Below are 21,243 nucleotides of genomic sequence, written 5' to 3' on the forward strand. Positions count from 1 at the left end.
CACATGCATCTAAAGCCCTTCCTTCGCTTGCTATGATCGCCAACAAGATAATGAAAATAAGAATAAGACGGTAAATAGATCAAAAGAGATGCACCACAAAAGACAAATGTTGGGTGGGGTATTCGCGGAGAAGTTTGGGGATTCCAAGAGGCAAGTGATGAGGAAATAGCAAAGAGGCGAAAAGAAGTCATTGCGTTGGCCAAACCAAGCAATGGTCTCCTGCAAGATTAAATCAAAGAGGGCACAGTCGACATATAACCTGTTGAGGAACTTTTCTATTCCATCCAAAGCGCCGTGCTTTTGCAAAAACATGAGAAAAAGTATGAGAAGGCAGCTTCAAAAAGATCAAGGCCGGTTCCGAAAGTGACAAGCCCATGTTTAGTACGGTGAGAATCGGGCTCTCCGCCTTTGAGTTGCTCTTCTCATGGGACCAACTGGTTGCTCATCCTCGGAATCATCAATCGTGATGGCATTGGTGGCGGAGGCTCCTGTACTCCTGGCAATTCTTGCGGGGGGCCTTGGGGGGAGCTGGAACTCGCGGACTCATCATCCAAATCCTCCAAAGCAGGATCTGGATGCGAATCATAGAAGCGTCTTCTGCCCGTGGCGAGATGAGGAGCCTCTTCTTCTTCATCATCATCTTCGTCATCTTCGTCATCTATCAACGAGTGCATCGGAGAAGAACGGGTATCGTGGTATGTAGGACTGCTCGAGGTGTCCTCGTCATGAGAGGGTGATGACACCTCCCAAGGCTCTCTGGGCGCCACAAAACTGCTCTCATCTTCTTCGATTTCGCTATCTTCGTCTGAATTATCGGTGTCAACATAAGTGGGGCCAGATTGAGGCAATCCTCGACGGGGTGACCCTCCCACTCGGGAATGAGTGCCATCAACCACTGTGGAGTGATCAGAGTCGTAATCTTCCCCATGTGCGTGCTCCTCATCGTCGATGAAGGAGTCCATGTCATCATAATCATCATCCTCCTCCTCTTCATCATATTGGCTACCATCAAGGTCGTGAACGCGTTGCCCCCATGGGTGGGGATGGTATGCGTGCTCCCCTAACGCATGAGCCAGAGGAGCAAATATGGAGGGAGTAGGATCTCCAGCTCCTACTCCAAGATAGAACTGATGCGCGTACGGGTCACCATAAGATCCCCAAACGCTATCGTCATCCTCAAGGTCACCAAACTCATCCTCTTCAGCCTCCTCCCCATCAACCATCGAATCGAAATCGGTCTCATCATAATAATCATCGTCCGTAATACTGTAGTCTGTCAGGCCTTCATCCGGGCGGTAGACCCAACCGCAGCCTCCGCATGCATCGTCTTCAAGTTCCCATTGACAGTGAGGGCAGCGCATTACTCCATCATCCACATCAACCAAAGGTTTGAGCGCAGGGGCTTTTGGCTTGAAGAGACCCCCAAACAGACCCCCAGTTTGGGGATGAGCATCTGCTTTGTCTTTATCCACTCGATCTGATTCCGATTTTTGGTGCTCCGAGTGCTCCGCTGTGGTTTCTCCTTTGTCTAAGAGCTCTGCACGACTTGTGAACATCTGGACTACTGCGCGAACCTTTGAAGTATGTATCAGATAACAGCTCACAACATTGCGTTTGAAAAATATGGACCCGGGAGCTTACCAGATATGCCGGAGCAGGCTGGGTCTTGACGGGTGCCCGGCAGTCCGGGCATGTCCTCTTCGATCTTCCACCACCAAACCATGATGACAGGCACTATGCGCGGTTAGCAGGTCCCTGGGTAGGAACCCGCTAGCAAAAGAGCACTCACAGTGTAACAAAACGTATGCCCGCAGGCAAGGGTAAAGGGTTCGTATAGGGGTCGAATACAAATTCCGCATTGTATAAGGCTTCGGATTTCATCGACATGTCCTTGGAGCGTGTTGACAAGCTAATGACGCGTTAAGTCTGGATCTTCGGTTCAATCAGAGGGATGAAAGGATCTTACTCCGGAGGCCTCGGCCTCTGAGCCACTGCCACCCGCCATGCCGGCTGCGCGTATTGGGCTGATGTGCTCAATCGCCCAAGCAGTCGCTTGTATATCAGCAAACGTGCGTAGGGGTGGTGTAGCGCGGGGGCGCGAAATCCGTGGAGATGCGGTGGGGGTCGGACGAAAAGGTTTCTGTCGAGGTTGGGCGGTTAGGCGATGAACCAAGGAGAATAGCGACGACAAGGATTCAAGATGGTAAAATGAGGTGTAAGCACGTTTTAAGAGAATGACAGAGACGAAGACCGGTGGAAAATGAGGACTCGAGAAATCGTGGAAGGCAGGATAATCATGGCTATTGTCGCCTCAGGCATAAATTTACATAAGCGGTACCTGAGCCTGCAAAGCGCCGACTCCGCCTTCTCGTGCACAGAAAAACTGATAGCAAAATTGTTATTGTGACTATTATTACTGCAAGTATTGCATCCTGATAGGATACTTGTCCTGGCTTAGACTTGGCCCTCGTAGTCATTCCATAGTTCTGACTTAGGTTGTTGAGCCCTTGAGGCTAATTACGCAATCAGAATGATGATATGCCGCTCTATGCAAGTATGTGGCAACAAGCAGAAAGCAAGCCATGATTCGGATCTGACATACAATATCAGTCTCCCTGGGAGAACGTCGCTTGACAGCGACGGCTCATCCGGTCCCAAGTCTTGCTGCACCTTCTACGGATCTAGCTGGCCCCCTGGGCTCCTGTTTGCTTTCCGTCTGTATTAAAATTCTCCCCCTTGTATGGATGGACAGATAAATGGATTGGATAGATCACTTTCTCTGCTTTTTGCTGCTACCAGTGTCGCAGAGTCGCACTCGCCGTGGCAATCTACGATGTTTGACACACAGAACATATGTTTTTTTTTGCCGGGCATCCCTTCGAATAAACATTCCTATGTGAATTCACCCATCACCTTTGATTTTCCCGATTGCTCCTCCCTCATGAGCCAGATCTCCACGATACCGGGTCACCCATTGAGAGCCAACTGATCATTCCTTCAGCGACATTCACACAATCTTGTAACGTCAGCCTTCATTAAGCTTCAAGGACTGAATATGAAGAGGGGAATAGTTGAGATGGACTCGCCCTATATACCTTCCTTTGGAGTTATCTATGGTTTAGAATATACCTTTACACTTCTTTTCTTTGCTAGCCGCTTTGAGACATTCCTGCATCGATCATGATTCATCAGGAAAGACCCCATAGGTACGATGTCTATTTATCTAATTTATTTCTATTTCAGGAAAATGTGCTTTTTTGTTTCCCCTCAGCCGGGACGGGCTGCAAATTCAAAGTATATCCTCCGTCTTCCGTCCGCCAACCCAACGATCCAATGGTCAGCGGCCGCAGTCTCTCCGCGCCAAGACTGTGGGTCCATAATTCTTCCCTGAGTAACACTAACCTAAACCTCCAATCAACCTCCAGTCCTTCTAAGCTCTCCCTTGACGCGCGCCATCACCGTCTTTGGTTTCATTTGTGTTCAATTTGGCTCATCACTCAGCCTTCTTTGAAACATATTCTTGACACATCGCCCTCATGGCGGCCGAATCTGACCAGAATGAAAATTACGACAAGGTGTGGGAGAAAGCCGAGCCCAAATTCTCACAGTGAGTCTATACTCCTTTCTAGCCTGTCCTTCTTTCGTTAGCACGTCACCCTTGTCCATGTCTTCTGGGCAATCTTCTTTTGAGAATATTGCACTACATTCGATACTTGTCAGAGCTTCAGATCTATGATTTATATTGCAACTTCAAGGGTGATTACCCATTGAACTTGTTCGCGCAATGCTCCCACTAGTGCATCTTGGTCGCGTAGTTGTTCATTGGGCTTGAACTCATGACTGACTTCATCATTCTAGTAAAACCGCAAGTGAATACTATGACCCTTGTCAGGATTTTGCAGATCGAAGCCTGAAGTGCATGAAGCGCAATGGCTTTGATCGTGAAATGTGCCAAGATTACTTCCAGTAAGTGAAGCATTCTCCTCTTTCTCAATGAATACATAGAGATCTAGGGGCTTCTGGGACTACATGGACTTGACATATTGCAATTCTTTATCCCAACCAATCCCGGCACTCCTCAATATCTTCTTGTCTAATTGACATTTCCTCACAGGGCTTATCGGGACTGTAAAAAAAACTGGGTAAGTTCAAAAATATTTGGAACAGTCATTGTTCAAAAGTCTTTCCTATCATTTTGGTCTAGATTTTGATGGTCGGAGTCTTGTTGCTGATTGTCTCTTCAGCTGAATCAGAAGAAGGGGATCCCGTCTCAGCCAAAGTAAAAGGTTGATGGATTTGTCCAATAACCAATACGGACGATTCAGGCCTGATGGCGGAGACTACGATGGCCGCTCTCCTGATTTCTATTTAGCGAGTCTTGTACACGCCATTCAGAAGCTTTCATGAAACATATATACCTGCTAATCTCCGATCGCAAACTCGGAGTATCAGGCAACTTATATATCACCTGAGTACGTCTTCTCATTTTGAATCATGTTTCCTGGGGTTTGAGTCTTTTTACCATAATGGGGAACTTCTGCCAGGCCCAATTCTCGGTAATTAATGTATTATTAGTTCGCTAGCCTTCATCCAAAACTATTTCCGCATATTAAGCGAGAATTTAAAGATATATTTTGAAAACAGTCTAGAAAGATTGTCAAAAAAGAGGATGATAAAATCAAGTCCAATAAAACTTCGAGACTTCACCTACAGCTGAATGTGAAAAAGACACACAGTAGATTGATCAATCATTAACAAATACTAACCAATCCTAACTATGTGATCTTACGCTGAATGAAAGCGAAAAATTTATTGGGTATCTAAGAATGAGACTTGTATTGGGAAACTCAATAATATTGAGAAAAAAAAACAACCACTGGCTTTTATGTTCTATTACCCAGTTCATAGGAAAAAAGACTTACAAGGATTTATCTTGCTCGAAAAATTACTAGATGTGAAGGGCAAGTAATTGATCGTGCGGACAAGACACCCCTCCATGCTTCACCGCCTTTAAACTGCTTCCCCGCCAAAACGGCACCTGCGACAAAGCTCATGGCCGTCACTCCGACTACCTCTTCTGGGCCTTCGGCGAGGGAGAACAATTACTCAGGTGAGCAGCAAGTGGTACATATCCGGCTCAACCTGTCACACCCATCATGTCGCCTGTCAACGACCCGGTGTTTCTCCGCCGCAACAATCAGATCCAAGATGCTATTGACGGGCAGAATCTCAAGCAAGCCCTGCAGCTGATCGAGAAGCGCATGAAGAAGGGCGAGGACACGCGTTTTATGAAGGTAATCTAAAAATATCTGCCCTCAATTGAATAACTGTCTCAGGCTCACAGTCCCCTATCAAATTAAAAATTACGTTTTGCTCACGACGGTCTCACCCCAGGCATGGAAAGCGCACGTTCTCTTCCGGCATGCCGATGATGTTCACCACCAGCGTGGTATTACCGAGACGCTCCAGCTTTGCAATGCAGAGCCTCCCACAACGGATATTGAGACGCTGGACATTTTGCACAAAACCTTACAGAAGTTGGATGGGCATGGTGATACCAGGACCATGTTGTGGGAGGTAGCAGCCAGAGCGAAGCCCCAGGATCTGACGATTCAGGGCAGATGGTTCACTTATGCCTTTGAAGAAAATGATTGGAAGTCAGCACAGAAGGTCAGCCTCGACCTTGTCCTCATATAATAAGTGCTGATTGTATTTCCCGATCGCTGACATCTGCTTTGAAAATTACAGGCTGCCATGAGTCTTCAAAAGAATTTCCCCAAGGATCGGAAATATTATTTCTGGGCTATCTTTTTAAGCCACATGATCGCCATCGATGACACGAGCTCGGAAATTGACCGCAAGCTTTTTGGCACTCTGGCATATCGCATGGTTTCCAAGGCAGCCGCGGATGTTCCGATCGAAAAGGTTGGTAGACTGCCAAACCCACCTATTTACACCAATCGCGTATGTATTTGAGCAAATCTGACGAGTGTATTCTCAATCTTCACAGAGTCAGTTATTGAGTGCCCCTCGCGCCATTCAGACATCGGAGGAGCTGCTCTTGCTCATTAAGATCTATGAAGCACAAGGGCGGTTCGATGAGGTTGTGAAAACTCTGGACAGCGAGAATTTGGGTCTTTCTTCTCGAATCGTTCAAAATGATACTGCTTTCCTCGGGTTCAAAGCCTCTAACCTGGGAGCTGGCAAAATGTGGGAGGAAGCGATATCCTTCGTGAAGAGCCTTTACACGGTGCCGGATAATGAGGAAAAACGTAAAGCTCTCCGGGAGATTGATGACTGGAATATCTGGAATCTTCTGGTCGAGGCAACACGACACGTTAAAACCTCTGGGTTGGCTTCTTCAATTTATTTCATTTTACGTATTGAGCTGACACTCGCCATAGGATTTTCACTGAAACGGCCCAATTTGTTGAAAAGTTCATTGAATTTAACCCCAAGTCTCGGAATGCTGCTCTAGCTCGTCTTGAGGTCATCCTTCACGGGATAGATGCAGGAGAAATGAAAGCTGACGACCTTCACTCGGCTTCCGAAAAGTACATTGACCATCATATCCACAAACTTTATGCATTTGATGATCTTCGAAGAATCTCTCGTGGCAACAGAGACAATATGCTAAAGAATAATACCTATACCCAAAAAGCTCATGGGAATGATGAGAATGTAGGCGACTCAAAATATTCTACAATTCCTGATTTAATGCTGACACCAATCCAGAGCATAGTTCCTACAATTAACGCCCTGAAGATGGACTACTGGTTGAACATCTCCGGCTCAGAGAGCACGCCATCTTGTCAGCAGATTGACTCTTTTGTATCTCGTTGCATGAAGCTTTATCAGTCCTTCTCAAGCAAGGATAAAAAAGACACAACAAAGAAGGCTGTGGAAGGATCCTCTTCGACCATTGAAAGCCAACCTAGAGATGAACTGTGCATTCTTGCCGCCATGGGACTTCTTCAGATTGAAGGGACACAATCCGAAGTGTCTGATACTGCTCTCATTCGTGCTGCCAGCATACTGGAACGTCTTTGCCAAGATTCACCTCACAACTACCAGGCCTTACTGCTCTTGATTCGCATTTATCTCCGATTAGGTGCTGGGTCTCTTGCATTGAGCACTTTCAGCAAGTTGTCAGTCAAACAAGTTCAGTATGATTCTGTTGCTCATCTTTTTTTCACACGTCTCGCCACGATTCATCCTCATTCCGCGCCCCCGATCGAAGGTGCAGAGTACAAAGATTTCGATCCACAGTCTGCATTTGTTCAGGCTCTCCACTTTTTCCGGATGGCCGATGCCAACACTATGAAATATCGCACGGCAGGTTTGGATAACGGAAGCTATGCGAATACGGAAGAAATCATAGAGCTGCGAAGACGTCTTTTGAATAGTGTAAATCGCAGGACCTTTGCGCTTGATGTTCGACGAATGCAGAGGCTTGTTGGCGGTGATCCCCTGTCCCGTTATGATGATATTGGTTAGTTCTTCAACCCCAAATCTAACTCCAAACTCCCCTAATGGCAGTTACTAATTGATATTAAAGCCCAAGAGACTTCGCCATTCCTAGACCACCGGGAATTTACGGCTTTCATGAACTGCGAGTTCACAGGCAAGCCTGATTTTGAACAGCGAGTGCGCGTGGGACCAACTCCAAAGGTGGGTTCGGTATTTGACAAGCTTGCAGTATTGAAAATCAACTAACACGCTGTAAGGCAAACTGGTTGGCTTCGAGCAGAGTCACCGACAGACTCTTTAGTATTCTGAAGGGTATTTCCCTCCAAAGGCCCCTCCCCGCTGATATAGAGCTACCCTCTCTGGAAAACCTGCAACTCTCTGGCTCTGAATCCGATCAGACCGAGACCGAGAGAGAGACAGCCCAAGTTCACTTGGACCTCCTAAAAGTGGCATTCTTCATGGCTGGATCCAATACCGTCAACCCTCAAGAAGCAGACAAAGCTCTAAGTCAAGTTGAAACCTGGCTCATTGGGAAGAAAAATGAACTCACGTCCAATGAATCTAGTTTTGCACCACTCGTCAACTCCACAGCGGTGCATCTCAAAGCAGGTATCCCAACTGCACCAACTTGGAGATACTTCCATAGTGTCTTCACTCTCCTCGAAACTATAAAGGCATTGTCGCAGCTGGTTATACTAGCATCCCGAAAGGGATCCAAAGCCGCCAAGTTGCCCAAGGGCCGCTTTGACCAGTTGTCTGCTTTGGTCCCTGAAGTGTTTGAGTCGGTTCGGCGTAACACTCGTGTTTTCAAGCAGTGTATCTCTGAAGCCGGGGTACTTAGCTCACTAGTGGATCTTGTACTCCAAGGTGATCAGGGTAATCTTTACTCAAAAGAGCTGCAAGAAACACTGGATACTTCGATGGACTCGGCTGCAGTCGAGATGTTCTGCGGTTCCTTGATGGAAAGCTGGGAGGAAGCCCTGGATGGCGTAATGAGCGTGAGGATATGATGGGTCTATTTGCTTTGAGATGAGCGTTAGATACTTCTTTTCAGGTGATTGATAGAGAGCTTCAGACAAAAGTAGATGGCATAGAGCGTGATGACCATGAAATCCTTCGCGAACCCAGTATACAAAGATAAACACGTGACGCAGTATAAATTCTAGCCTTAGGTGTCGATCGCACGTGAATGCTAACTCAAAATGGGAAGTTGCCCTAAGCCCTATTTTTTCGCCTACGCACCAACGCCTGCGCCAAGACCCGCATTGTGCGGTTCCCAAAGGACTAGGGGATTTCCACTCGACTTTCTTCATTCCCTTTCTTCGACAACCACCGCCAATCCCTCCAGTCACCAACCGTCGAAATGGCGCAGGAACGCACCGGTATCGTGGTCGGCACCAACAAGGGCCACGTACGTTCTCCCCCAACTGCTTTGAATCGTCGATAGCCCTGAATCTCTCAGTTTTTCCGTCCGTTTTTTCGAGTCGAGTCGAGTCGGGAGTTCAAGATCCAATCTTGGTCAATCGTTGTACTACAAAGTGAAACGCAAGGAACGAAATGCAGTCGGAAGTGAATAAAAAAGAGAGGGAATTCAAGGTTCAAGACCTGGAACTGTTGGAAAATTTCGATGTTTTCAATGAATCTCAACCCAAGACTTTGTATTGGCAACATGAACCCCGACTCGATTCCGAATCGCATTCAACAGACCTACGAAAAACCGAGCATCCTGGGAGCTATCGTCGCTCCGAATATTCTAGCGGGAACAGATTGACTGACTAGGATTTGATACAGAAAACCACTCCCCTCAACACCCCCAAGACCAAGATTAGCCGCACCAAGGGCCAGTCTTCCCGCCGCACTGCGTTCGTCCGCGAGATCGCCCGTGAGGTTGTCGGCCTTGCTCCCTACGAGCGCCGTGTCATTGAGCTGCTCCGTAACGCTCAGGACAAGCGTGCCCGCAAGCTCGCTAAGAAGCGCGTACGTCTACCGAAATACCCTCTCTATCTCCGCTTTGTTCAACCGCTTGTGTCTCAAATTCGTTGGGGAATTCTTGGAAAGATTGAGTGGTGGACCTGGCAAAGTGTTTTCGCGCAAATTTACCGCCTACTCAAGGCTCACTCCATCTGATTTGCAAACCCACTGCGCCAATGATCCCACTCGTTCGCCAGGTCCCAATCGTTTTGAGCTCATCCAGCGAGCATAACATGGCGACTTTTTTTTGTCAGGAAATATGAGCTAACTTCTCTCTCTAGCTCGGAACCTTCGGCCGTGGCAAGCGCAAGGTCGAGGACATGCAGAAGGTCATTGCTGAGGCTCGCCGTACCCAGGCCCACTAAATGCACCATTCCGCTACTGTTTTTCTCTTTCGTTTAACGACTCGAATACCTGGCGCGCGCGAGGGAACACGAAGAAAAAATCGCCGGAGCCTTTCTCTTTTTCCACGCTGGTTGGTCTGATGTGATTAAAACCTACGGCCACCACATGGCGCATGGCTTGCGGATTGGAACATGGGGGGTTTTGTGACTACCGGTGGTTGATGGGGATGGCAAAAATGGAATCCCTTCCCTGTTATTTGGAAGTGAAACCATAATGAAAACAATTTTTCAATTCATCTACTGTGCTTGATTCGTAATCCAGTAAAGACATCGGGAACTTGGATGTTTATTTCCACTACTCTATTCCTCCGATCTCCTCGATATGGGATTAGCTATTAAGATGGTTATTCTAATTGAATCATCATGATGTACATGAAAATCATGTATAAGATCTGGACTTACCGAGTTATACTAAGGGCAAGCATAAAACCTACAACGTTTATATGCTTCTTTTCATGACGTCGATTTTCATAGCTTGATCCCAAATACGACATGCAAAGTAGAGCGCTTAGATTCATAAAGTATAAGGCCATGGTTATCCAATCATGCATATCCCATGGGATATAATATCATTTTACTTCTTCCCCGGCAGTTTCAGCCACTTCGGCATACCGCCAGACTTCCGGGCTCCGTTGGGCTTGCTTCCCTCGCTTGTAGTGCTAGGTCCCGCGGCTGCGGAAGATAAAGCCGATGAATCTTCCACGGCCGCTGACGGTTGTTCAACCTTCAGCTGCTGGGCTTGGCTTCGAAGTTCAGGACGCAGAAGATTCACCCGGCCCTGGTGAGCAGATGCATCAAACCAACTGAAGTTGACCAAGACTCGGCCCGCTAGACCCAGATCCTTGATTAAAAGGATTTGCTCCGAATCTGAGATGGTATTTGCATGAGAGGCCCGAGGAGCCGCCGGGTTGAGGAAGACATTGAGGGTGAACTTCTCCTCAGAGAACTCTGGCGCAAGACAGCTGCGAACAAATCCATACAGTGACTTACCCGAGTCCGTAGGTCCAAATTTAGCTACAACTTGGCTTTGGTCTGGAAAGCGGACTTTCATGTCCACTTCATGGATCTGTAAGCGCCGCTTCTCTTCTGCGGCTGCCTTAGCCGCGATCTCAGCATCGGTTGGAAGGCGGGTGTTATGAGACGATTTGTTAAGAAGCCGTTGATGAGCTTTAGCGTGCTCGACAGACGGGATATAATCTTCTTCATTGTAAGGTATTTGGGCTGATGATGGGGTATTGTCGGATGGAGGGGAGAACACAGTGACGTTCCGGTCGGAGGTTGTAATTGACATAGGTTGCTCAGGCGATGCATTTGACAAAGAAGCATCCTGTCCAGACCCCACTGGTAATTTTGATCCATTATCAGGTTCAGTGCCTGTGGGATGAGCGGATTGATCTTCAGAAGGGACTGTTCCTTCAGCGACTGGGGCGGTTGGTGGTTGAATCTGGGCCGGAGCTGGCATCTCATCCTCGGATGACTTAAAGTATTCCCCAATCTTTGTCATTGCCTCTTCAAGGGGGTCTTCAGTCCGCCGAAAATTGAGACGAATAAGCACATTTCCGCTGTTGAACCCTAGTTGGGCCAGAGTCTTCTGTAAATCGGTGAAACTTGATAACTCGCGCTCCAGGATCTGAAGGACAGGAATCTCGTAGAATAGACGCCCAGCACCAGTCTGACGGGTGGTCGAAGGTACACCACGCGCGGTAAGATTTCTGATAGGTCCAGCCCCTGCTACTCCTGCTTCAAACTTGCGTAGAACCAGCCAAAGTGTAGTTGTACTTGGAAACTTGTCTAGTATGCGCCCGTTGGGTGCCCCGCGCGCTTCGGATTCAGGTAGTTGCAGCGCAACCGTCACCACAGAGGGAGAGCGAGATAGCTGTACAAGCTCGAGCTTGGCTCCAGAACTGAGGCCGGAGAGACGGAAGGATAGGGAAAGATCGATTTGCTTGCGATTATGTCTGTAAAGAAAAGAGAAGTCAGTATGAGCATATCATAGCAATGGGGTTAGTCTCTTGACTCACTTGAGGCCATATTGACTTGAATTATAACCAAGCTTTGTGCACGCCTCCTGAAGAACATCGGTCAAATGTTTCCCTGGTGTCGTCTTGACCGTTGCCCGCCTGGCCGTCGCGTCGATCACCACGACGTGGGCACTCATGGTCACAAAGTATGAACTCCTCTGGTTCCGGGAAAGATCCTCAAAGCTTAGAAGAGAAGTAGATCAGTGGCAGCAGATTAAGGCCATAAAAATCGTGATTAATGGTCTAAAATAGGGGTTAGCCAAGAGGTGTGGTGAGAGAAAGGTAGAAAGCAGTCGAAGGTCGAGGCCGAGCCAAACAGGCAGCGGTGCGGCGGCGTCATCCGAGCTCTCTCGCGTACTTCACAGCTCCCCGTCACCACCTCACCTCCCCCGATCATCCACCCCCCAACCTCCTTCTCCAGCCTTCTATTCCCAGCTCCTGCCACTTGTCTAAGCTCCAAGGCACGCCTATTTGATTGGATTGATTCAAAAGAACTGCAATAATGGTAGGACAGATGTGCCCCTTCTCCCGATCATTCAAAGCCGCCGGACTTCAAGCTGACCACCTCCTGCCATCAACAGAGCTCTCCCTTCGACATCAGTATGACAGAACCTAACTCCTGAATTGTACCCGGTTTATACACTAACATCTGTGCAAAGATGGCGGTGCCTGTGTCGCCATGGTGGGCAAGGACTGCGTCGCCATTGCTTGTGACCTCCGTCTGGGCATGCAAGCCCTGACCATCTCGAACAACTTCCCCAAGATCTTCAACTACGCTCCCTCCACCTATCTCGGCCTGACAGGCCTGGCCACCGATGTCAACACCGTCTCGGATCTGTTCCGCTACAAGGTCAACATGTACCGCCTGCGCGAGGAGCGCCACATCGCACCCCAGACTCTGGCCAACCTGGTCAGCTCATCGTTGTACGAGAAACGTTTCGGACCGTTCTTTGTTAGCCCTGTACTTGCTGGTATCAACCAAACAACCGGGAAACCGTTTATCTGCGGATTTGACAGCATCGGCTGTATCGACTTCGCCAAGGACTTCATCGTGAGCGGAACTGCCAGCGAGCAGCTTTTCGGCACCTGTGAGGGTCTCTGGGAGCCAGATCTTGTAAGTTTACGGACTTGAGCAAGGCCTAATCTATCGAGCTAACATGCGACGCCAGGCTCCTGAGGACCTCTTCGAAACAATCTCCCAAGCGCTACTGAGTGCAGTCGACCGAGATGCTCTCTCCGGCTGGGGTGCCCAGGTGTATATTATAGAGAAGGATAAGGTCACCCAACGACTACTGAAGGGACGACAGGATTAAAGACGGATGCGAAGTTATTATTGGGGCTTTCTGTTGATCCAAGAGCAGATTCCGGCGTCTAGGGTCTTGACTGGATGATAAGGTGCCACTGACAGTCGGCGACTGTCAAAATACCACAGCAGCGACGCGAGCGATATTCGCATGGAAGATGGATCTCTGCGACTATATGTTTCTCCTACTCCTATCATGATAATACAAAGCCCATCATCACGCCTAGAGCAGCAGCATTCGAGCCCTGGCCAGTCTAGCCTAGACTTTAATCATCCAGAAGCTCTGTAGCCATCTTTGCCTTGCACAGCCTCGTAAGCCGCTCCATCTCTGCCAAAGAACTCGTACAGATCACCAGCCAGCAGCTCTGGAACCTCGAAGGCAGCGAAATGGCCTCCACGATCAAATTCCTTCTCCTTCACCACGTTACCAATGGAATGATACCAAGCCATAGGCCACATTACAAGCTCCTCCTTGAACTGTGCTACGGCAAAACGCACATTCGGAGGTGCCTGGGCCGCTAGCACCTGTTCAAGTGGCATCCAGTTCTTCGGCTCTTGGCCGTCCGCTGTGCCGTTTTCTGCAGTGCTGTTGTTCGCAGACCTCTTGGCCGACGCCTCGTAATAGATCCTCGTGGACGCAGTTGGCCCAGCCCGCGAGAAGTAGTAGATGCTCACCCACGTCAGGATCTCCTCATCGGTCCATGAATAGCTGTCTGACCAAGAATGTAATTTGTCGTAGATCCACGCCAATAATGCGACAGGACTGTCGTGTAACCCATATCCGAGCGTTTGTGGTCGAGTCTCTTGCTGTTTCATGTACGCATTTCCACGCATCAAATAATCCATGGACCGAGCGATATATGCGCGGTCCTTGGCTGAAAATGGGACGCTGACAAGAGATTGGAAGAAGCGCAGGGGACTGCGCCACGGGTATGGTGGAATGACGGGGATGAAGTTCAAGTGTATGGCCTGGATATGCTTCGCGTAGTACTGGGACATCGTGCGGGCGATCATACTTCCCCAGTCACCTCCCTGAATCACTATACAGGTGTTAGCTATTGAGTCCTTCAAGGATCATTGACTTCAGACACTTGCCGTATTCGTCGTATTCAAGGGAAACCATCACTTTGTGGAGCGTCTCGGCGTATTGAGCAAGGCCGAATCCTTTCTGGTCGTTATCAAGCAAAGTCAACATAGATCATGGGCCAGTTCCGTAAGTTGGGAGGACATACCTTCTGTACGCCCATCGAGAAGCCAAAATTAGGGAGCGATGGTGCTATAATATCGAAGTCTGGACCTCCATCCTCTTTCATGAGGAGTGGGATCAGCTTTGTAGCTTCTAGGAAACTACCAGGCCCTGATGCACAAAACAGTAAGGAATTGTCTTTAGATGGGAGGATAAATGGGAAGGACTAGGGGAATCGCAAGGGAAAATTATACTCACAGCCATGAATGAATAGCAGAGGAATGGCATTGGGGTTTTCACTTCGATGGTACACAAGATGGATATCCAATTCTCCAAATCCATCTACCGAGACCGGGAGAATGAATTGCTTCAGCTGGTCATTCAGCTTCTTCTCTTGGGCCCGCCAGTCAAAATTCTCACGCCACACCGTAGCCAGTCGCTTTGCCTCTGCTAGTGGGACGCCCATGTCCCAGCCTGCAGCGTCGAGTTCATCGGGGAACGTGGCATACTCAAGCTTCTGCTGAAGCTGCTCGATTTGAGAATCGGGAACCGCAATATTGAACGGCGTCAGGTTGACCATGGTGAGATCTTTGTTCTAGCTTCTCTAACGCGGTCTGGCATGAGAGATGACAGTGCCTGGGTTGTAGCAGCTGCTCATGATGTGCTCTAGGGTGCTCTAGTAGACAGCAACCTGGAGGAGACCGAAACGTACATGATTGGCGGGCTGGGAATCGACCTCGGTATCACGGACCAGCTCCCACACCGACAGCAGCTGTCGAATGTACGGTATTTACAGATATCACACATGAAGAGAAAAGAGATGATTGAATGATTTCATTCAAGTCCTAGGCGGTATATAGAATACAAATTCGAGCTACTCTTTGCTGAACATCAGATCGACTTGTGTGCATTGTATACCTTGTCGATGGGGTCAGTGGATTGCCAGTGACCGGGTCCACGGTGGAGACTGCACAAATATATATTGTCTCGGCCCGTGCAGACACTTCATCTATCTTGCCGTCCAGCTTGGGAGCGTAGCAATCATAATGGGGTTGTGCTCCCAATAGGAGGCGTCTACAGACCCTTTAAATGTCCTCCTTAGCCATGATTCGGTCGGCAATGGATCTAGTCCCCGTCCCTGATGGCTTCTTTGGGCGCCATGCAGATGCGAGATACACCTCGACGGCGTTTCCATTGGAAACCCGGACCGCCCTGGTTATTGGTGACCGAATCTCGAGGATACGAGTTCCTCTCATAAAATTTACAGCCAGTGCCACCAAGAAGTAGTTCCACGCGAGTTGAGTTACCTATTGTTACCTATTGCGAACTGGTGAAATTTTAAATCCCAACTAGTTCAGATTCCTCAAGCCCCGCATGGTAATAGCGTTCTTGGCGACGAGCGGTGGGCAAGCTTTTCGCCGGGGTGGACTTATGTTTATGAACCTTCTAGAGCGGTAATAGCCGACGGTCCAGAGATGGAGATGCAAGACATGAAGGCGAGGGCACAAAAGCAAAGAAAGAGATCGATCATGTTTTGGATCTCGCTTGCGCTATCTCCACGCCCCAAGAATGGGGGCCAAGCCACCTGCAAGGCTCGGCATGTTCGTGGGTACCGGTACCTACTTCGTATTGCCTGATACTGCCGGCGCGGACGGGGCCCGTTAAGCTGGGGATGTGCCAGGCCCTTTTACCGGGCCTTTAACCAGACCTTTGACCGGGGCTTAACTGGAACTGCTCGGGGACTGCCCGCACCAAAGGAACACGCACCCACCGGCGCCCTCCTGTGGTACCCGTTACTCGGATGCACAATACCGGTCTAGATCCGCCGATCGTGCAGCATGCATTTTCGTCTCCGCAGCAGAGGAATAGCGTAGCGAGAATTGAACAAAAACTAAAAAAAAAAATCCTTCTTCGATCTTGCAGAGCCAACAGAATCCTCGGCCATCGAGGGGAGCAGCGACCATCCTATAAACACATACTGCCGCGGATGCGGTCCCTGACCCACGAACTCCTGTTTCAGGCTGACCACCTCCCCCGAAGTGTCTAGACCGCCCTGTGGCCCCATCGCCAGTGCCGAAAATCCCCTCCTGATCCCCCTCCCTCAACCCTTCACCCTTCAAACTTCAACTCTCCAATCTTCTCACCTTCCCCGCCCAAGGCTTTCCGCTGCTGGCTTCATGCTTTTTGGACCCGTCCGCCCAAAAGCCATGGTCCCAGTTCTGCCTAGATAAAGTGTGCATCGATTCCTCTCTCCCACATGGACTATGTCCGAGTCGCCCGAGTCCGATGTCCCTAATTCCATCCACCCTCGCTCCGCCATGTCCTTCCCTTCATGCAAGTCCGAAAGTCTTACCGATGGACGAGCTGCTGTACACGACGATGGGGACATGAAGTTCGACGCGTCGGGCCGACGGTGGAACGATGGCGCTCAAACAGCTGCCATTGAACATCTGGTGACCCTCAAGCAGGGGCTGCGGGCGTCGGACACTGAGCTATTCTGGAAGCGCCTTATGGAGGATATCACTTCCATCAGCAAAGCACAATATGGATTCGTAGCTCGGAGGGTACACGGCGGGGAGCCTATGCCGGAACTCGGTGGGCGCCGGCCGTCGCTGTTTGGGGCGGTCTTTTATTATAACGACGGCTACCAGAACGTTGGACTGCAGCGAAACCGGTATTTCGCAGGCGGAAACCCACTTCTGCATATGGATCACGAACGACCCTGCTTGGTTCCTGAGAACCTCAAATCTCTCGTCTCCTTTGGTGACGACCAACTGCCATTCGCCGCCGAGGCGTACCTGGCAATCCCACTCTTCTCGGCTGGCAAGTGCCTGGCGCATCTCGGGTTGATGTGGTCCAAAGATGGCATCCGGAGTCGAAATCTGTCATGGTCGTTTCTCGAGATGATTCTGCATTCCCTGGAGGACTTGATCGTTCAGCAACTATTACAAGACGACGTTTTCCCCGAGCATCAGACCACCGAGTTTCCAGCCTTCGACCCCACCATTATGCAAGATGCACCGACTAGTACGATTCCTGAAGATTCCGATTTCACGTCTCAACCTCTGAAGCCATACGCCCGGAGTCTATCCCATGAGCTGCGAACTCCGATGCAAGGTGTGGTGGGTATGCTGGATGTCATGCACGCGACCGTCCGAGAGGCCATGGAAAGCAAGACTCCCATTAAATCGGGCGGCATATTTCAGGCTCTCAAAGAGGGTATTGAGATGGTTCAAGACAGTGCTAGGCGGGCAGTTGAGGCGGCCGATAATGTCGTTCATGCATATGACCTGAACATGCAAGTCCCTAAGACACCACAAAGAGAGCGAGAAAACGGAATCCTGGTCGATCCGACCCCGCAAACCGACTCTATCGAATCCCGTCCAACCGTTTTCATCGAAGGAAACAATATTGCCGTCAATCCCTATAAGAGACGACGAAGTCTGCCATTGGACATGACCTCGGGCCCTGCTAGGAAGCAAAGAGTTCGCGCGGCATCATCGCGGCAAGAACTCTCGCCTCGCAGCGAAGAAGTCAAGAACGCCGTTCACGAGAGCGACCAGATTGTGCATGCTTCACCGGCCCGCCAGATTGAAGCAGTCATGGCCAATATGGTCGACCCACGTCCATCAATCGCGGTCCGACGATCCGCCCCTCACCTGCTCTTAGAAGGTATCAACATGAACCTTCGAGGTCCAGCTCTGCGCTTCACCAAATTGCGAGACCTTCTCCGTCTGGTGATCAACGAGTCCCTTCATGTCGGTGGTCGCCCTGATTCTGCCATCAGCACTGCCACTGATTTTGGCGAGAAGATAGAGATTCGGTCTCGATCTTCGAATGGCGAAATCTTTACTAAAGTCGTGGATTGGTCTGTTGACCCGGCCTTACCAGACACTCTTCTTGCCGACGATCGGGACTTGGCCAAGTTGATCTCGTGCGTTTTTCTAAATGCCATCAAGTTTACCAATAACGGGACCATCACTGTATTTGCGACTGTCGACCCGAAAAATGGCGATGTCTTGATTATGGTCCGCGACACAGGCCCAGGAATCCCCGAGGCGTTCCTCCCGAACCTTTTTAAACCCTTTGCCCGTGAAGATGCTTCGACCACTCGGAGTAAGGACGGTCTGGGTTTAGGTCTTCTCGTGGCGAAGGGTCTTTCGCGGAAGATGGGAGGTGATTTAATCTGCGTTCGCTCTTCGACTACAGGTCCCAACCATGGCTCTGAATTCCAGATTCGAGTTCCTGTCAACCAACGTGATGCGTACAATCGCCCTGGGACCCCAAACGAGCGAATGATGACCCCACCAATCATCAATGATCATTCTCGACATGGCAGCGGAAGCAGCTTCACCTGGGAGCCTTCCTCCCTGATCTCACCTTCCATTATCCAAAATCAGCCATTGCAACAACCGACACCCAGTACTGCTGATGAAAACACATCTCAAAGATCGACGCCCCCGCGGGCTCTCGCCAAGCCCCGGCTTAATCGTACCCTTGGCGATACGTACGACAAAAAACTTGGAGAGAAATATCCACTCCGGTTTCTTGTCGCCGAAGACAACCGAATCAACCGGCGTGTGTTGGTTAATATGCTTCGCAAACTGGGATATCGGGACGTTCTTGAAGCTGCTGATGGCCGAGAAGCCGTTCAGATTGTGCAAGACATTTTATCTGCGTCGGCGTCTGTCAATGCCTCACCTACATTCCCCACTACCGACGCACAACCGATGTCTTCTTCCCTACCCGACTCTTCTCCCGAGATGAAGCCAATCGATATTGTCTTGATGGATCTTTGGATGCCAAAAATGGATGGATACGAAGCAACTTCTCGCATTCTTCAAATGGTTGATGACCATCAGAGCCAGGGCTCTGGGTCCGACGATGGGTCACAGCTCCCGAGTGCTACAGACAGCCCTGATAAGATGGACATGGATACCACTGTCAGCCCGCCCCGGGTCCCGCGGCCTCCTACCGTCCTTGCTGTCAGTGCGGATGTCACAGACGAGGCATTGAATCGTGCCTCGAAAGTTGGCATCAAAGGCTACATGACAAAGCCTTACAAGCTGTCCGACTTGGAACGTCTTATCCTTGGATTTTGTGGTAGCCCTATTGAACCTATTGGAGTGGCTCCACAAGCCTTCTCAGCCATTTGAACATGATATTTTCTTCCGTATTTGTGCTCGGAGACCGATTCTCGCATCACAAAGAACCTATTTTCAGTGTTCTATGTACCAAGTCCCTTCCCAGATGACTGGAGTTGAGACTACTATCATGTGGCAAGGAACAACCTTGCCTTTGTTCAATTGGCGTCTTTTCTTTTCGGTCCGAGTTCTTTTCTCTAACATGCCGTATACCATATCGGGCATTTTCACTCTTATATTTTTTAACATTCCATACTGGACATAATGAATGATGACCCCCTCACAATTCAACAATCAAATTACTTTTCAATTGGCTCTCGAGAAACCTCTCAACTACTCAATACCCTACGTAGTCTATGAAAAGCACAGTTTAAAACCCAAAGCTGTTCATTACATCCATTATCAAAATCGAAATCGCTCTGACCATGCGGCTCCAGACACTCCACATTCCTCTCTCTCTCTCTCTTTTTTTTTAACGAATCATAGACCGAGAGTGATGTCCCAGAACATGTCTGACTTGGCCACTCTGGCCAAAACAGAGTTGTTCTGATGCAAACAATCGGTTTATCTCCCAAGGAAGAAAGTCAAACCCCATGTAAGAACCAAAGATCAAAACCCTGTACTTGGGCGTGCGTGATACAAAGAGTTGGAAGCAAGATGCAAGGTTGTAGGAAAGGCTTAAAACACATTCGAAGCATAAGAGAAAGAAACGAAATTTCACGTCCCATTCTTAAGTCAACTTCTGCTTGATGAAGAATGACCGCAAATGCGAAAGCTGCCACGCGCAGGCGGCAGACAGGATCGCCAGCTGGATCAGGGTCCAGCGGACGACACGGGAGTTGGTGGTCTCGGATTGGTCACGAAACTCGGCCTCACGTTCCTGCAGGAGATATTTGTTAGTTTTGAGCAAGTAGGGTTTGGCAAGGGGCACGCATGGTCAGGTATGGTGTACAAGCGACACTACAAGGAGAGTGGGGAGCTTACACGCTGGTAGACCTGCTCCCGACGAATGTCGTGCAGCCGGCTGTTCAGATCGCGGACGCGCTGCACAATATCCTTCATCTTGTCCTTATCCTCGGTTTCGATCTTGCTGGTCTCGCCAATGGCAATGTCCAAGGACACTTTGACCGCACCCTGAGCACTGGACATCCAGCCGCCAGTCGAGGCATCGGTATCCGCGGTGAAGCAGATGCGGTGCTGGCCAGCGTCGGCAGCGGAGAAAGTGAAGCGGCCAGAGTGGTTCTCGCGTTTCGAGACGACGCGGTGGTCGTTGTCGAAAGTCTCATCGACGGTGATATGCATCTTCAAGTTGTGGTCGATCGCGTAGGTGTTGGTGTTGGGGTTGATGACCTCAGTCTCAAACTTGCCTATATAATAGCAGTTAAGGTTAGATATTTGCCATTATCATGCGAATTTCAGCTGCAGATAGGTGCTTCCATACCTGCTACTAGAGTATCCTTGGGCAGGTCCTCGAAGAAGCACTTTGTTTGGCGACCGTCAACATAGAAGTACAGGGCGTTCGCGGGGAGAAGCAGAGAGAAGAAGGAGAACAAGGCCAGAGCAGCCGCAAGCCATGACGGCGAGGATACCTTGAAAGCCATGGCTATGGAAGTTGAGCAATTGAGAGAAACGCTACTCCTTGTCAACATGGGAACAGCGGAGTGTTGACCATCTGGCACCATCACGACCCCACACCGCCTGCTGCTTCCGTGTCCTCCCTTCCCAGAAGCCGCGCTCGATTTTC

At 49.5% G+C, this 21,243-nt stretch overlaps 9 protein-coding genes across 9 annotated transcripts; 5 read left to right on the forward strand and 4 right to left on the reverse strand.

Moving 5' to 3' along the window:
- Positions 1–422: 422 nt before the first annotated feature.
- On the reverse strand, positions 423–2,005 carry N7462_009264 (uncharacterized protein; the record flags this gene model as incomplete). Its single annotated transcript, XM_057080978.1, has 4 exons — positions 423–1,574; positions 1,642–1,734; positions 1,790–1,909; positions 1,967–2,005. 4 exons carry the CDS (start codon positions 2,003–2,005, stop codon positions 423–425), a joined length of 1,404 nt encoding a protein of 467 aa, XP_056929815.1.
- A 1,531-nt stretch (positions 2,006–3,536) lies between these two features.
- Positions 3,537–3,970, forward strand: N7462_009265 (uncharacterized protein; the record flags this gene model as incomplete). The annotated part of the gene is made up of 2 exons (XM_057080979.1): positions 3,537–3,607; positions 3,859–3,970. The coding sequence occupies 2 exons, from the start codon at positions 3,537–3,539 to the stop codon at positions 3,968–3,970; spliced, it is 183 nt and encodes a 60-aa protein (XP_056929816.1).
- A 1,186-nt stretch (positions 3,971–5,156) lies between these two features.
- N7462_009266 (MDM20/NAA25 family protein) lies at positions 5,157–8,480 on the forward strand (the record flags this gene model as incomplete). The annotated part of the gene is made up of 8 exons (XM_057080980.1): positions 5,157–5,294; positions 5,395–5,670; positions 5,749–5,964; positions 6,011–6,351; positions 6,405–6,681; positions 6,736–7,492; positions 7,559–7,671; positions 7,728–8,480. The coding sequence occupies 8 exons, from the start codon at positions 5,157–5,159 to the stop codon at positions 8,478–8,480; spliced, it is 2,871 nt and encodes a 956-aa protein (XP_056929817.1).
- A 353-nt stretch (positions 8,481–8,833) lies between these two features.
- On the forward strand, positions 8,834–9,806 carry N7462_009267 (60S ribosomal protein eL36; the record flags this gene model as incomplete). Its single annotated transcript, XM_057080981.1, has 3 exons — positions 8,834–8,881; positions 9,262–9,447; positions 9,723–9,806. 3 exons carry the CDS (start codon positions 8,834–8,836, stop codon positions 9,804–9,806), a joined length of 318 nt encoding a protein of 105 aa, XP_056929818.1.
- Positions 9,807–10,419: 613 nt separating this feature from the next.
- On the reverse strand, positions 10,420–12,003 carry N7462_009268 (putative UBX domain protein; the record flags this gene model as incomplete). Its single annotated transcript, XM_057080982.1, has 2 exons — positions 10,420–11,803; positions 11,867–12,003. 2 exons carry the CDS (start codon positions 12,001–12,003, stop codon positions 10,420–10,422), a joined length of 1,521 nt encoding a protein of 506 aa, XP_056929819.1.
- Positions 12,004–12,545: 542 nt separating this feature from the next.
- On the forward strand, positions 12,546–13,179 carry pup3 (proteasome core particle subunit beta 3; the record flags this gene model as incomplete). Its single annotated transcript, XM_057080983.1, has 2 exons — positions 12,546–12,980; positions 13,036–13,179. 2 exons carry the CDS (start codon positions 12,546–12,548, stop codon positions 13,177–13,179), a joined length of 579 nt encoding a protein of 192 aa, XP_056929820.1.
- Positions 13,180–13,439: 260 nt separating this feature from the next.
- Positions 13,440–14,935, reverse strand: N7462_009270 (epoxide hydrolase; the record flags this gene model as incomplete). The annotated part of the gene is made up of 4 exons (XM_057080984.1): positions 13,440–14,209; positions 14,259–14,337; positions 14,402–14,526; positions 14,614–14,935. 4 exons carry the CDS (start codon positions 14,933–14,935, stop codon positions 13,440–13,442), a joined length of 1,296 nt encoding a protein of 431 aa, XP_056929821.1.
- Positions 14,936–16,619: 1,684 nt separating this feature from the next.
- N7462_009271 (uncharacterized protein) lies at positions 16,620–19,511 on the forward strand (the record flags this gene model as incomplete). Its single annotated transcript, XM_057080985.1, has 1 exon — positions 16,620–19,511. The coding sequence occupies one exon, from the start codon at positions 16,620–16,622 to the stop codon at positions 19,509–19,511; it is 2,892 nt and encodes a 963-aa protein (XP_056929822.1).
- A 718-nt stretch (positions 19,512–20,229) lies between these two features.
- N7462_009272 (p24 family protein) lies at positions 20,230–21,100 on the reverse strand (the record flags this gene model as incomplete). Its single annotated transcript, XM_057080986.1, has 3 exons — positions 20,230–20,379; positions 20,484–20,866; positions 20,941–21,100. The coding sequence occupies 3 exons, from the start codon at positions 21,098–21,100 to the stop codon at positions 20,230–20,232; spliced, it is 693 nt and encodes a 230-aa protein (XP_056929823.1).
- Positions 21,101–21,243: the final 143 nt, after the last annotated feature.

Source organism: Penicillium macrosclerotiorum, assembly GCF_028827735.1.
Source record: "Penicillium macrosclerotiorum strain IBT 26536 chromosome Unknown utg000009l_segment0_segment0, whole genome shotgun sequence".
Lineage (NCBI taxonomy): Eukaryota > Fungi > Ascomycota > Eurotiomycetes > Eurotiales > Aspergillaceae > Penicillium > Penicillium macrosclerotiorum.